Source organism: Gobio gobio (assembly GCF_949357685.1).
Source record: "Gobio gobio genome assembly, chromosome: 23".
In the NCBI taxonomy this organism is placed as follows: domain Eukaryota; kingdom Metazoa; phylum Chordata; class Actinopteri; order Cypriniformes; family Gobionidae; genus Gobio; species Gobio gobio.
Genome location: NC_137119.1, coordinates 35,947,410 through 35,962,573, shown reverse-complemented (window position 1 = coordinate 35,962,573; position 15,164 = coordinate 35,947,410). Strand labels below are relative to the sequence as shown.

The following is a 15,164-nucleotide window of genomic DNA, read 5'->3' as shown; positions in this document are numbered from 1 at the left end:
GGGATTTTCTAGACCAATATGGCTAGGAACTATACTCTCAATCCTGCGTAATAATCAATTAACTTTGCTGACATACCATGGGTGCAGAGTAATAATGATATTACTCAGAGTTCTGGCACGCACAAAGATGAGAATGGTATGTATGGACTTATCTTATTCTGGGTGATACGGTGAATAAGCTAAAGTCCGGCATGTTCCTTTAAGAGACTAGGTACAACCCTTTTGGACCATGTGTCTTGCACGCCGACCATTTTTTCCGCCGTTAAACTAGCAAAAGTGGATTTGGACATGCCCTAAGTGCACCTGCGCTTCAGACCATTTGCTCAGATTGTTAAAATAGGGCCCAAGGTATTGGGTAGAGGGATGTAGAATATGGTTATGCAGAATAAGGCATTAATATGTGTTTTATATGTACTAATAAACTGCCAATATCCTAGCAATATGCATGCTAATAAGCAACTAGTTAATAGTGAGAATTAAACTAAAATGTTACCAATTATACTTCTACATTATATTGTGGTTATATTGTGTGCTGTAACAAAAACAAATCTCAAAATCAAATCTCACAAAAGCTGAATTTCAAGACAATTAAACATTGTGGCAATGTTTGCCTTCTATCATCCAGTCCCTGACTTCTACGCATCATGCCAGGGCTCCACATGAGCAGTGACTGTTTTAGAAAATGTTTAACCTGGTTTTGGGCAAGCAGGCATTTGCAGGAGTTGAAGTTCAGACTGGTTAAAGATGGCTCTGCTGCTGTTGGTCGTGCTGCTCACCGCTGGAGTCTGGCTGAATGAAGCACAAGAGCTCTTCAGCGAACTCCCAGATATCTACAAGAAAGGAGTGGAGCTGGCTTTACATCAGGTCAATGCCCATGACAGCGTCCAGAACCATTTTCTCTTCTTTAAAGCTATTCATCAGGCAAAAATTAAGGTAACTGCATTCTTCTCTTTCTGCTTTTTACCCTCTTTTCAGGGAAAAGATGTTCTGAAACGAACAGCCTGATAGGGTGTGTATACGAGTAGCCTAACACATCCTGAGGAGTAGGTCAGATATTCTAATCACTCTGGATGCCAAGTCATTTTTAGGTCAGAAATCAAATATAAAAATCTCAACAAAAAAGAGGACAGAACTGAGCTGCTGGTTGTGTGGAAGTTTACGACTAAAATTCGAGTTGCTGGAAATGCCTGTCTGTTCTATACATTTACTGTGGATGAATAAATCATCTCTCTGTAGGCTGGGTTTGGTGTCACCTACATCTACCATAACTTCTATCTGAAAGCCACAACATGCCAAAGAGGAGCTGAGAACGCCGATATGACCACATGTCCGTTCAAGAATGATCAGGTAAGTGCGACTTATATTGTGTTCATTTAAAGCACATTTTAGAAACCCATAGATGGTCTTAATATGAAGATCGGCTGTTTTCATTTGTATGTCAGAGTCTAAATATGGGGTACCCTAAAGAACCATCTGTATTTTGTTACATGTTGCAATCTCCAAATTATATGACAACATTTATTTGAACTAATATAAATCTTTTGTAAAATTATAATTGTCTTTACTGTAACTTTTGATCAATTTAAAGTATTAGTTCACCCAAAAATGAAAATAATGTCATTTATTACTCCCCCTCATGCCGTTCCACACCCGTAAGACCTCTGTTCATCTTCGGAACACAAATGAAGATATTTTTGTTGAAATCCGAAAGCTCAGTGAGGCCTCCATAGGGGGCAAAGCAATTTACACTCTCAAGATCCATTGATGTACTAAAAACATATTTAAAGCAGTCCGTGTGAGTACAGTCATTCAATATTAATATTATAAAGAGACGAGAATACTTTTGGTGCGCCAAAAAAAACGAAATAACGTCTTGATAACCGATTTCAAAACACGGCTGTAGTTTTGCGGTTTGACATGCGATCCGAGCCGCTGAATCGACTTGCTGATTCGATACACTACAAAGCTTCATACAGCCGTGTTTTGAAATGGGTTATCACTATATAAGTCGTTATTTCGTTTTTTTGGCACACCAAAAATATTCTCTTCGCTTTATAATATTAATATTGAACCACTGTACTCACATGGACTGATTTAAATATGTTTTTAGTACATTAATGGATCTTGAGAGTGTAAATTTCATTGCTGCCTATGCAGGCCTCACTGAGCTTTCAGATTTCAACAAAAATATCTTCATTTGTGTTCCGAAGATGAACGGAGGTCTTACGGGTATGGAACGGCATGAGGGGGAGTAATAAATTACATTATTTTCATTTTTGGGTGAACTAACCCTTTAATACGTCCTTGCTGCATAAAATTATGAATTTTCTTTTTTGAATTTTTTTTTTTTTTTACTGAACCCAAAACGTTCAGCGATAGTGTAGCTGAAATGAATCTAACTGATAGTTTTCTGGCTATTTTTTGCTATTGATGCAATATATATCATGAGCGAGTTTGACAAGGGTGATGGCTAGACGACTGGGTCAGATCATCTCCAAAACTGCAGCTCTTGTGGGGTGTTCCCGGTCTGCAGTGGTCAGTATCTATCAAAAGTGCTCCAAGGAAGGAATAGGGGTGAACCGGCCACGGCTCATTGATGCACGTGTGGAGCAAAGGCTGGCCCGTGTGGTCCGATCAAACAGACGAGCTACTGTAGCTCAAATTGCTCAAGAAGTTAATGCTGGTTCTGATAGAAAGGTGTCAGAATACACAGTGCATTGCAGTTTGTTGCGTATGGGGCTGCATAGCCGCAGACCAGTCAGGGTGCCCATGCTGACCCGTGTCCACTGCCGAAAGCGCCAACAGTGGACACGTGAGCATCAGAACTGGACCACGGAGCAATGGAAGAAGGTGGCCTGGCCAGATGAATCACGTTTTCGTTTACATCACGTGGATGGCCGGGTGCGTGTGCATCGCTTAACTGGGGAACACATGGCACCAGGATGCACTATGCGAAGAAGGCAAGCCGACGGAGGCAATGTGATGCTTTGGGCAATGTTCCGCTGGGAAACCTCGGGTCCTGCCATCCATGTGGATGTTACTTTGACACGTACCACCTACCTAAGCATTGTTACAGACCATGTACACCCTTTCATGGAAACGGTATTCCCTGGTGGCTGTGACTCTTTCAGCAGATAATGCGCCCTGACACAATGCAAAAATGGTTCAGGAATGGTTTGAGGAGCACAACAACGAGTTTGAGGTGTTGACTTGGGCTCCAAATTCCCCAGATCTCAATCCAATGGAACAAACAAGTCCGATCCATGGAGGCCCCACCTCGCAACTTACAAGACTTAAAAGGATCTGCTGCTAACATCTTGGTGCCAGATACCACAGCACGCCTTTAGGGGTCTAGAGGAGTCTATGCCTCGAAGGGCCAGGGCTGATTTGGCAGCAAAATAGGGACCAACACAATATTTGGAAATTTTAGTCATAATGTTATGCTTTATCGGTGTGTGTGTGTGTATATATATACAGGGAGTGCAGAATTATTAGGCACGTTGATTTTCTGATCATATTTTTTTTCCAGGCACATTTGACCAATTCCAAACCACAGTAATCCTAATAACTACTATTGATTTAGTATTTAATAATGTATAAGTGATATATAATTGTTCATGAAGGCTGGAAATGAAAATCACCTTATATTCAGGTGTGCAGAATTATTATGCATGTTTTCTTTTACAGATAAATTGAGCCAAAAAAGAGATTTAACTCAGACTGAAAAGTCAAAAAGTATTAAATGCCCATGAGAAGGATGCAATACTAATGCAATACTAGACATTGCAGTTAAGGCATGACCATTGGACAGTGAAATGCTCGTTGGGTCAGCAGGATCTGACAAAAACATGTGGCGGAGAAAAGACACCTGTTAACTGCAAAAGAATTAAGAATTAAGGTGAAGAATTAAGGGTGAAACCATCAGGAGCCCTTTAGTCTCCAGCGCCACCATTTTCCAGAGCTGCAACCTACCTGGAGTCTCCAGAAGTGAAGGTGTCAGGATCTCAGAGACTTCAGTTAGGTAAAGAATCCTAAAAAATGACCCCCACTAGATAAGAGTCACAAGCTGAAGTGTTGTAAAATACATGAAAAAGGTTTTTTTATAGGCTTTATGGACAGATAGGTTGAGAGTGACTCTTGAAGGACCAGCACCACATCCTCTAGTACCACTGTTTGAAGAATTAATCTTCCAGAATCTGGCAGTACGTTTTGGGAGTTCATTTTAGTCCATCTCTGCAAAACGGACTTCAGGATGGACTAAAATGAACTCCCAAAACGTACTGCCAGACTCTGTCTCTGAGATCCTGACACCTTCACTTCTGGAGACTCCAGGTAGGTTGCAGCTCTGGAAAATGGTGGCGCTGGAGACTAAAGGGTTCCTGATGGTTTCACCCTTAATTCTTCACCTTAATTCTTAATTCTTTTGCAGTTAACAGGTGTCTTTTCTTCACCACCTGTTTTTGTCTGACCCTGCTGACCCAACGAGCATTTCACTGTCCAATGGTCATGCCTTAACTGCAATGTCTAGTATTGCATTAGTATTGCATCCTTCTCATGGGCATTTAATACTTTTTGACTTTTCAGTCTGAGTTAAATCTCTTTTTTGGCTCAATTTATCTGTAAAAGAAAACATGCCTAATAATTCTGCACACCTGAATATAAGGTGATTTTCATTTCCAGCCTTCATGAACAATTATATATCACTTATACATTATTAAATACTAAATCAATAGTAGTTATTAGGATTACTGTGGTTTGGAATTGGTCAAATGTGCCTGGAAAAAAAATATGATCAGAAAATCAACGTGCCTAATAATTCTGCACTCCCTGTACAGTATATAAAAAAAATGCGTTACACCACAGCACTCATAAACTTACTGGCTGTATTTCCATATTCCTCCAGCCTCTCATTGACTGTATGACCTGCTACAAGATCTCTGCTGGAAAAATTGGTGTCAACCCTTATTTAAACTGTATGAATCGTCAAACACTGTCAAAGGTATTCCCATTTCATGTTCTTCGTTTTTGGCGATTCATTTAATTACCTGGAAACACACTTGATCTTATAATAATTGCTAGAATAATGTCCATCTTTGCAAATGTTTTTCCCAACACATTTAATGCAATGGAACCCCAAAATTTGTGTGTAGAAGTGACCCTTTGTCTGATTGTTTGAACTCAAGGAAAGCAAGCGAGAGCGAGAGATTGGCTGTTACCAGGCGGGGTTTGGCAGTCTGACCCCGACTCCTGTGGCATCCACTGGATCCTAGAGAAGCGTCATCTGACATCTTGATGTTCAGGAATCTGAAACGCATGTTTTAGCGTGTCTGTTCTGTTCCAAATCAGCTCTTGCATCATGTTATCAGATTGTCAAGCACTAAAGAGAGCATTGCACTGTTTTGCTAACATTTTCTACAGTAAATCAATACGGGATGTGTGTTGCAAAAGAACATTCAATGTTTGTCCTACATGTGAAATAATTTTTTTGCGGACAACAAAGCAGAGTTCCCTAAAACTCCCTTAACCACTTTAAAATATGAATGAATATAATTATAAATAAATAAGTAATATTAGTGCACATTACACTAATCCAATAAAGTGATTTTGTTTATCAGTGCAATAAAATACCTTACAAATAATACATGATTCAATATTTCTGTGATTATTTACCATTAAAATGTTGCACATTGTGTCTGTTTTTGTTTTATTCTGCACTAATGACTAATGATGTTTAGTATATCAGGACCTTCATGTTTCAATCGCAGCACGCTGTACTTTGTTACCGGCGTTGTTTATCTTGGACGTTCCCTCAGTATTTGTGTGTTGTGTCTAAACATACAGAAGAGAAATTCAAGTGGGCATGAAACTGAAGTTGCGAAAGTCTTTTCTTCCCTATTGTGACATGTATCTATGGAAGATTATTTCTGCCACAGAATAAAGGTAATTGCAACTTTTTATCTCGCAATTCTGACCTTATAACTCTCAATTGTGAGGGAGGTAGGGGGGGGGGGGTCAGAATTGTGAGATAAGTCGTAATTATCTTTTGACATGTTTTATTCCGTGGCGGACACAAGCTTCCATGTGTGCGAGCGAAGCTGCTTCTCAAACAAGAAAAAATGTAAGGCGGGTCTTGCTTTTGTCCACGGGGTACTGATTGGATGCTTGTGGTTTGCTATTGGTCAATCACGTGTGAGTGACAGGTTGCACAAATTATGTGCACAGATAAATCATTTATAAAAAAAATACTGCAATATTCCAAAAAATTGTCTAATTTAGTTTTTATGGCGACTTTAAATCAGAGTAAACAGTAAATCTGATCATAGAGCAGAACTTTCATTGTAAATCTGATTTTATATATATTTTATGTATGTATAAATACATGTATGTATGTATATGGATATATGTGTGTATATTAGTGCTGTCAAATCGATTAATCACATCCAAAAATAAGTGTGTGTTTACATAATACGTGTGTAGTCTGTATAATTATTATGTATATATAAATACACACTCATGTAGCCTATATTTAAGAAATATTTGCATGTATATACTGTACCCTATATATAATTCATATAACTGTTTTATATATAAAGTAAACATAACAAATTTAATTTAAATATATACATGCATGCTTGTGTATTTATATATACATAATTATACTAATGTTATAATATATATAACTTTTAATGTGCATAATGCAATATTTCCAGCTAATGCAACACTGTAAATAACGAAGGCTTTATATAGACTCAAGCTAATACATGAATTAAAATACAATCCTGCCAGTTCTGCTTACTTAAACTTTGAATTTCTAAACTTAAACAATTTGATGTAACCGCATCTCCAATTACCGCGATTTTTTTGAGTTTTGCCAACTTTCGCGTTTACAGTGTAAGGTCGATTTATTTGATCCAAAAAGGAGTAAAAACTCTTAATAATTTGTACCGCTGTAAATAATGCAGACTTTAAATTTGTTTAAATGCATGTTTTTATTAATATTCGTCGTTTTAAACCTAACTTCAGCAAATAAAAGCAACTGACCCATGCCAACAGTCATTTGTGTTACTCAACAACGGCACAAAAACAAAGGCAGACTTCCTGGAACTTTGCTGTTTTTCAGTGAGTGCAGCAGCAGGTCGTGCTCAGACTGGTTGAAGATGCGTCGTGTGCTGCCGGTTGCTCTGCTGCTCTTCCTGACCGCCGCGGAGGCGCAAACCCCCTTCAGCAAACTCCCAGACTCCTACAAGAAAGGAGTGGAGCTCGCGGTGCAAAATGTCAATGCTCACGAAGGCGTTCAGCAGCATTTTCTCTTCTTTAAAACCATTCAGCAGTCGCAAATTGAGGTAAGACCTAAGACCTTCTCTCACTCACTGACTGACTGACTTTCCAAGAGTTGACTCGGCATGGCGTCACGTTATACTAATAATTTTAGGTCAAACAGTCTATGGCTAAAATTTTAATTTGTAGTATGCAAAGTACAAGTAACGTGCTTTCAGAAGAGCACATAAAGTGGGGAATGTCTAATACACAGGCTAGTTTCAGTTATTCCTAGTAAATATAACCCCGTGAGGGGTTGAATGCCAAAAACACACGAATTTATCAGATTTAGTCAATTAGATATCTGCCAATTTCTAAAAACGTTGATTAAAAAAAAGTATTTTGTGTTTTAATAAATACGTTTTTGAATATTTACAAAATGTGTTTTTTTAAAAAAATAGTTTAAATAAAATACTTACATATAATTATGTAAATTAGTAAATACATAATATATTTTGTATTAATGTATTCATTCATATTTACTATTATAAAATATTTATTATAAAATTAAAATGTACAATTCCTAAAATATTAAATCAACATGTATAAATTGCATATAGACAGTTTTACTTGCTAAATTTGATTAAATTCAACGTTTTGTATCAATTTATTTTATTATCATCGATATACTATTATAATTTTTGTTAAAATTTTGTATTAGATTTTGTTTTTATATTTTCTGTTAATTGTATTTATTTCTGTTCAGTTTAATTTTAAAGTTTTGATAATTTTGTGTTTTTGTTAAATATGGCTATTATTTTAGTTTTACTTATTTTAGTACTTCAACTTGAACTAAACAAAAATGAGAAATGCTGCCTTTGCAATAGATTGAATAAAATAAGTTTAATTTTTAATATTTTATTTCAGTTCATGTTTATTTATGGTTTTAGTTAACAATAATAACCCTGATGTGTGCTGTGTTTATTGGATGAATATAATCTTTGTAGGCTGGGTTTGGTGTCACCTACATCTACCAAAACTTTTATCTGAAAGCCACCAAGTGCAAAAGAGGAACTGAGAACGCCGATACGACCAAATGTGCGTTCAGGAATGATCGGGTAAGGTTTATATTGAGCAAATAATAGAAAATGATTTGCTCCACCTCTGCACATACCTGTATAATTTCTGAATAGAGTTTAAGGCTTTAGCATTGCACAAACATCTGCGGTTATATTTATATAACACATGCAATTCAATAAGAGCGAGTAATTGTACCTTATGTTGGAATTTCTCAATGTGGAATACAATTAAACGTGTGTTTATAATCCCTACAGCCTCTGATTGACTGTGCCATCTGCTACAAGACCTACGCTGGATTGATTGAGACTGAACCCAAACCATATGTGAACTGTGTCCATAAACCTGCTCTCACTGAGGTGTGTCATAAGGCCAATTCACAGCGCACAGACAAACGCCAACAAACAACTTGGCCATTTGGATTTAGAATTTAATGAAAAATAACTGTCATGCACCAACAAACATAGACAAACGCTGATTGAACATGTTCAGTCGGGTGCAAACAAACCCCAACCCAGACCTGGCCACTAATATTAAAATCCACACTCAAATAAATGACTCATTGAATTTACTTTAAAAAGCATCGTCAAGTGGCTCCACGCAACTACTGTATATTGAGTAATTTATACAAATAACAATTTAGTTATATGAACAAAAGAAATTCAAGTAAAGCTGACAAAATTTCTTTGGAGTAAATACAAACTATTTGAATTTGTCACTGTACTTATGTAAGGTGAACACGTTTATCAATTTAATTTACGTTATTAAATTAACTATTTGCTGTACAAGTGTAAGTGGAAAACCATTAAATAACAACAAGCATATTTTTTAGAAATGCAAAAGTAACTCATCGGAGAGACTCAATTTAATTGAGGGCAGGATTTGCATCCAATAAATATGTGTGTATATGAGTGCCCACAGCCTAAACACAGGCACAACTCTTCTGCATAATGGTGACCATAAAATGACAAACTCCTCTAAATGTCCAACATAACTGAACATAACACTAACATAAACTAACAACATATTTCCCTTTACTGAAAAACAAATAAAATAACACTTTAATCCCTAAATGTACTCTCCTAATGCAGTCCCTTGCAAAGCATGCTGGGAACTACAGATCCACTGCCCAGTTTGTTTCTTTCACTAAGCAATGTTAAGTTGAACGAACAAACTCTTATTAAGTAAAGCTGACTATACTCATATTTAGTAGAAACAACTCAGTAAATTTAAGTTCATGTAGTTAATGTGAACAAGGATAATTTGAGTGCAACTAACAACAGTGAAAGTTCATTCTGGTCAACATTGCACACAACATAGAAACTTAAAGGGTTAGTTCACCCAAAAACGACAATTTTGTCATCATTTACTCACCATCATGTTGTTCCAAATGAATTATGAATTTCTCCTATGAACTTCTTTCTCCTGGTGAACACGAAAGAAGGTATTTTGAAGAATATGTGTAACCAAATAGTTGATGGTCCCCATTGACTGCCATATATAAAAAAAATACTATAGACCCGTTTCCACCGAAAGTACCCGGAACAATTTGTCCCAGGAACTTTTTTCCCAGGAACTCCTGCGGCTGTCTGCGTTTCCATCGAGGTCTCCGTGAAGATTAGTCCAGTGACATAGGACTGCGCGCGACTTTCCAGAGCCCACTGGGTTTAGTCTTCCGCAAATAAACGTCATAACCTCGTCATCGGTCCATCTGTCATATTTTTTAAACTCCATTGTTGATTCGAATAGCAAACAACTCTCACTGCACCCACCGCAACTTTTGACTTTTGAGTTGAAATAAAATGCAGCGTGAGCTCAACCAATCAGCATGTTCAGCGCACAAGTCCCACCCCCGAAAGTTCCTGAACTATGAAAAAGTACTTCCTCGCGAGCAGGGCTGTTTTGAGGGGGCAATTTTTATCCGTAACTTTATTTAGACCCCGGTTCCTGCGGTCGAAACACACAGAGTACCACCCCAAAGTCCCTAGTTCCTGGGGAAAGTTCCTGCGGTGGAAATGCGGCTTATGGAAGTCAATGACCTGATGGTTAAGAATTGTTGACTGGACGGTTCTTTGGGGAACCAAAAATGGTTCTTCCATTGCATCACTGTGAAAACTTGGTTCAAATGGTTTGGAATCTTTAAGAGTGTAGGGGTTCCCATTGAATCATGTTATGGATTTGGTTTTAATGAATTTTTATTACATTTTATGAATTAAACATCTCATAAAAATATTTTATCACAAAAAAAAAAAAAAAAAAGTAACATTTTAAACTGGCATTTCTCCTTGAGGCAACAGTTATTGGCCTCGATATAAAGAGACTTCAGGTGTTGCATATTCAACAGTAAGATTGTATTTTGCTTTTATTCCAAGTATAAATATGCCAGGGCAGATTATTATCTTTGCTGTGTTTTGCATGATCTATGTTCATCATGAACTAACACTATTTAATTGTTTTTGACCCAAGGACATGAAGAAAGAGAGAATAGAGCACTGTAATAAGATGGGTTACAGCAGCGGATCCCCCACCCTGCTGGCCGTGGCATCTTCATGAACCGCTGGAGACAGCCGGATGTTAAGGGTTTGAAGAACACAGTGTCAATGATCTCAGCTGTTTTTTTGACTAGTCTTTTGATGCTTATTTGCTTCACAAGAACTGGAGTGATAGTAAATGTAACATTTTACCACTTTAATTAACACAAGCAAGCATCACTGTAACCCCAACTTTAGCACAAGTTTTTCATGGTTATACACATTTTAAAATGCGTACCTATAAATGGATACATATTGCATTATAAGACATGATCATATAGGTAAATATTAAAATATATTGGTCACAAGTATTTAAAAGAACATACAACTGACTATAAAGTGAATTATAAGACATTACGATCGGATTTTGGTATATACAGTATGCCTTTATATGCATTATACATACTTTTTTTTTTTTTTTTTTACATTATTCAATGTTTTAATACTGTCTCATTCAAAAAGGTAACACTTTACAATACGGTTTTATTTGTTAACTAACTACATTAGTTAAAGGTACATTATGCACTGGTTCAAAATTAACAAAACATTTTTGAGTCAATATATCATCAATCCTTCCAAAACATGTTTTGTCTTACCTTGATACACTATGCTAAGCATATTATAAATGTTCATATTTTGGACCAGTCGGGATGGTTTTCACAGGAAATCGCTCGTGCGTGTCTCGTCATATCCGTAAATAGAGTTTCTCTGAAGTGGCGGAGGTACGGTATTTTGCATAGCATGAAGCTGCCTCCTTGTCATTTCGGACTTGTAACAAAAAACAGAACAATGTCTAAAAGCTGATATGTGACAAGGTGTACAGCAAACAAGCTAAAAAACACAGACATACGTTTTTATAAGCTGTCAACCCAAAAAAAACTTTTAAGGAGACAAAAGTGTAGACAGGCAATAAGAAGTGAAGCTTCAGCAGGAATTTTGGGATCCTGACACTCAGTATGCCTATGTGTGCAGTAAACATTTTGTCACTGTTAAGTCAAATATCCAAATGTCAGGTTTATATATAATATTTCCTGTCGCTGATTATGTTCCCCTCCAGTGGGCGTAGTTCTCAGTGTCGCGTTCTGTCTCAATTGACTGCATAAACTTTTTTGTCCTTAAACGCTCGTTTTTTTGGGTCAACAGCTTATACAAACTTCTGGGTCTTTCGTTCTGGGTTGTTTAGGTTGTTTGCTGTAAACCTCATCACATATCAGCTTTTAGACGTTGTTCTGTTTTTTGTTATAAGTCAAAAATGACAAGGAGGCAGCCTCACGCAATACAAGTCAATGGAGACGGTCTGATTGCCCCCCCCCCAATGGGCGTGGTCTTCAGATTATGACGCGTGTCGCTCTGTCTCTATGGAGCAGATAAATCTCAATCCTCTGGTAAATCACCCGTTTTAAACAAACGCCGAACAGAGGAGAGTCAGTTGGCAAAAAGAGAACGCGACAGAGCTCGTAATAAAACCAGAATCAACATTGACTTTGCTTTTCAGAGATGGCGAGAACCGAGGGATTTGAAATGTTGTAAAAGCGATGTGTAGATGCCGTTTTTATTACTCGACAGTTGAGTAAAGTATTTTTATTGAAGAGATAAATTGCCATATGTAGCTTCAACTTTTGTGAGGGCCAATCATCCGCACAGTTGCGCAGAGCCGGAGCACAACCAAAACAACGTTCTTCCGCAAAAAGCATGCTTTTTTTGGTTAACCGCTAGAGTGCCAAAAGTTACAGTGTGTACCTGTAACATGAACTAATGATAAACAATACTTCTATCAATCTTGTTCATTCCTACTTACTAAAACATTACAATTAAACATTATATCTGTTAACATGCACTGTGAACTAACATGAACAATTATGTTTTTATTAACTAACATCAACAAAGGTTAATGAATGTTATATATTTGTATTGCTCATCATAGCAACTAATAAGAACTTACTGTAAAGCATTACCATTAAAAATGATTATTTTCAACACATTTTTCTTAATAAAAAATTGAGGTATACATTGCTAATTGTTGTTTGTTTTGGGGTTTCTTTTTTTTCCCAAATAATAAAAATATACACCCTACAAATGACCTGAATCTGAAGAACATTCACTGGATTTCTTATATCTTTGTAACTGCATATGGGTCAATGACATGGCGTGCATATTTGTGTGTCCAAGTGCACTATTTCCTTTTAAAATAATTTGATAAATTCATGACATATCACTTTATTCTTTATAAATATTTTTTTAAGCTGCAGTCCGTAACTGTAACGGTTGGGTGTGCACAGGAACAGGCTGAAGACTCAGAAGATAAGCAAACATAAACTTGAATCCAAACTTCTCAAAGAACTTTAACACGGCAACAGAAATCCAACATAACATAACAGTGACTAGACAAAGACTGAAGGTGAGAGTGTAACTTAAGAAGTGAACAGAAAAGAGATGATTAACAAGACACAGCTGGGACAAATGAACTAATGAGGGTAACCATGGGAACAAACATATGACAGGATCAAAATACAACTGAAAGACCTAACCACCAGACAGACATGTGACAGTAACTTTTTTGGTGATCTTTATTTTAGCCAGATTCACAACGGTAAGTTTGTAATAATGTGTTATAATTTGAGTGGTACTGGTAGCTTTCTGTTGGAAATTCAATCATGACGGTGTTCATCTTTGCGTCACTTCTTTATACCTAAAGGAGTCCGGCTAGTAATATCGCATGTGGCGGATCATTTATAGCCTTGAGTGGGCAAATGCTCACATTCGATACCGTCTGGCACTTTGGAGAGGTGTTCTCTTCACGGATGAATCCCGGTTTTCACTGTACAGGGCAGATGGCAGACCGTGTGTATGGCATCGTGTGGGTGAGCGGTTTGCTGATGTCAACGTTGTGGATCGAGTGGCCCATGGTGGCGGTGGGGTTATGGTATGGGCAGGCGTATGTTATGGACAACGAACACAGGTGCATTTTATTGATGGCATTTTGAATGCACTGAGATACCGTGACGAGATCCTGAGGCCCATTGTTGTGCCATTCATCCACGATCATCACCTCAAGTTGCTGTATGATAATGCACGGCCCCTTGTTGCAAGGATCTGTACGCAATTCCTGGCAGCTGAAAACATCTCAGTTCTTGTATGGCTAGCATACTCACAGACATGTCACCCATTTAGCATGTTTGGGATGCTCTGGATTGGCGGATACGACAGTGTGTTCCAGTTTCGCCAATATCCAGCAACTTCGCACAGCCATTGATGAGGAGTGGGCCAACATTCCACAGGCCACAATTGACAACCTGATCAACTCTATGTGGCCTTTTATTGTGGCCAGGCTAAGGCACACCTGTGCAATAATCATGCTGTCTAATCAGCATCTTGATAGGCCACACCTGTGAGGTGGATCTCGGCAAAGGAGAAGTGCTCACTAACACAGATTTAGACAGATTTGTGAACAATATTTGAGAGAAATAGGCCTTTTGTGTACATAGAAAAAGTCATATCTTTGAGTTCAGCTCATGAAAACTGGGGGCAAAAACACAAGCGTTGCGTTTTATAATTTTGTTCAGTGTATAAACAAATTGTATAAATTTCAAGCTGTTGAGGTAATTGAGAAACTTTTGTCCAGCTATTTGTATATTTTCAAATGTCAGGGTGGCACAACTTTTAATGAATTGACAAGGTAATAACAGTAAACATGATAATGCATCATCCAGAGTACACCAACTGATCCTTGTGGCAGAGTGAAAAGGTTTGTAGATCTCTCTCAAATACTGGTAAAAACTACTAATTTCAAGTATGGGTAGGTTGGTACACTTTCCATGTCAGGTGGTACAACTACAGGATATAAATACAAATATTTGGTTGTACTGCCTGACCTAAAATCAAAATGAATTTAAAAGGAACGCGCCAACTTTTTGGGACTTTATCTTATTCCCTGTATCCCCCAGAGTTAGATAAGTCCATACATACCATTCTCATCTCCGTGCGTGCCATAACTCTGTCTGACGCACCCACCGCTAGCCTAGCTTAGCACAAAGACTGGCGGTAAACGGCTCTAGCTAGCCTACTGCTCAATAAGTGATAAAATAACACCAACATTTCCACTGGACACATGTTGTGATGTGTATAGTTACATTGTGTACTAAGACCGACGGAAAATGAAGAGTTGCGATTTTCTACACTGATATGGCAGGAACTATACTCTCATTCCTGCGTAATAACTTTGTGTCGTACCATGGATGCAGCGGCGCCTGAAAATAGGCTAACTTCCGTCAACATATGACAACCTGCTTGCACAGAGAG

The 15,164-nt window shown here is 37.7% G+C and overlaps 2 protein-coding genes across 2 annotated transcripts; both read left to right on the top strand.

Moving 5' to 3' along the window:
- The first annotated feature begins 707 nt into the window (after positions 1-707).
- LOC307119392 (uncharacterized protein) lies at positions 708-5,940 on the top strand. The gene is made up of 4 exons (XM_079805636.1): positions 708-933; positions 1,237-1,347; positions 4,904-4,999; positions 5,184-5,940. The coding sequence occupies exons 1-4, from the start codon at positions 745-747 to the stop codon at positions 5,268-5,270; spliced, it is 483 nt and encodes a 160-aa protein (XP_079661762.1). The 5' UTR covers positions 708-744; the 3' UTR covers positions 5,271-5,940.
- Positions 5,941-6,061: 121 nt separating this feature from the next.
- On the top strand, positions 6,062-12,944 carry LOC307119391 (uncharacterized protein). Its single transcript, XM_079805635.1, has 6 exons — positions 6,062-6,118; positions 7,121-7,343; positions 8,265-8,375; positions 8,592-8,693; positions 10,801-11,587; positions 12,129-12,944. Exons 2-5 carry the CDS (start codon positions 7,158-7,160, stop codon positions 10,885-10,887), a joined length of 486 nt encoding a protein of 161 aa, XP_079661761.1. The 5' UTR covers positions 6,062-6,118; positions 7,121-7,157; the 3' UTR covers positions 10,888-11,587; positions 12,129-12,944.
- The last annotated feature ends 2,220 nt before the right edge of the window (positions 12,945-15,164 follow it).

Coding starts and splice junctions, on each gene's coding strand:
- LOC307119392 (XM_079805636.1), top strand. CDS start 745: ATGGCTCTGCTGCTGTTGGTCGTGCTGCTCACCGCTGGAGTCTGGCTG. Junction 934..1,236: donor TTCATCAGGCAAAAATTAAG/GTAACTGCATTC, acceptor ATCTCTCTGTAG/GCTGGGTTTGGTGTCACCTA. Junction 1,348..4,903: donor GTCCGTTCAAGAATGATCAG/GTAAGTGCGACT, acceptor ATATTCCTCCAG/CCTCTCATTGACTGTATGAC.
- LOC307119391 (XM_079805635.1), top strand. CDS start 7,158: ATGCGTCGTGTGCTGCCGGTTGCTCTGCTGCTCTTCCTGACCGCCGCG. Junction 7,344..8,264: donor TTCAGCAGTCGCAAATTGAG/GTAAGACCTAAG, acceptor TAATCTTTGTAG/GCTGGGTTTGGTGTCACCTA. Junction 8,376..8,591: donor GTGCGTTCAGGAATGATCGG/GTAAGGTTTATA, acceptor TAATCCCTACAG/CCTCTGATTGACTGTGCCAT.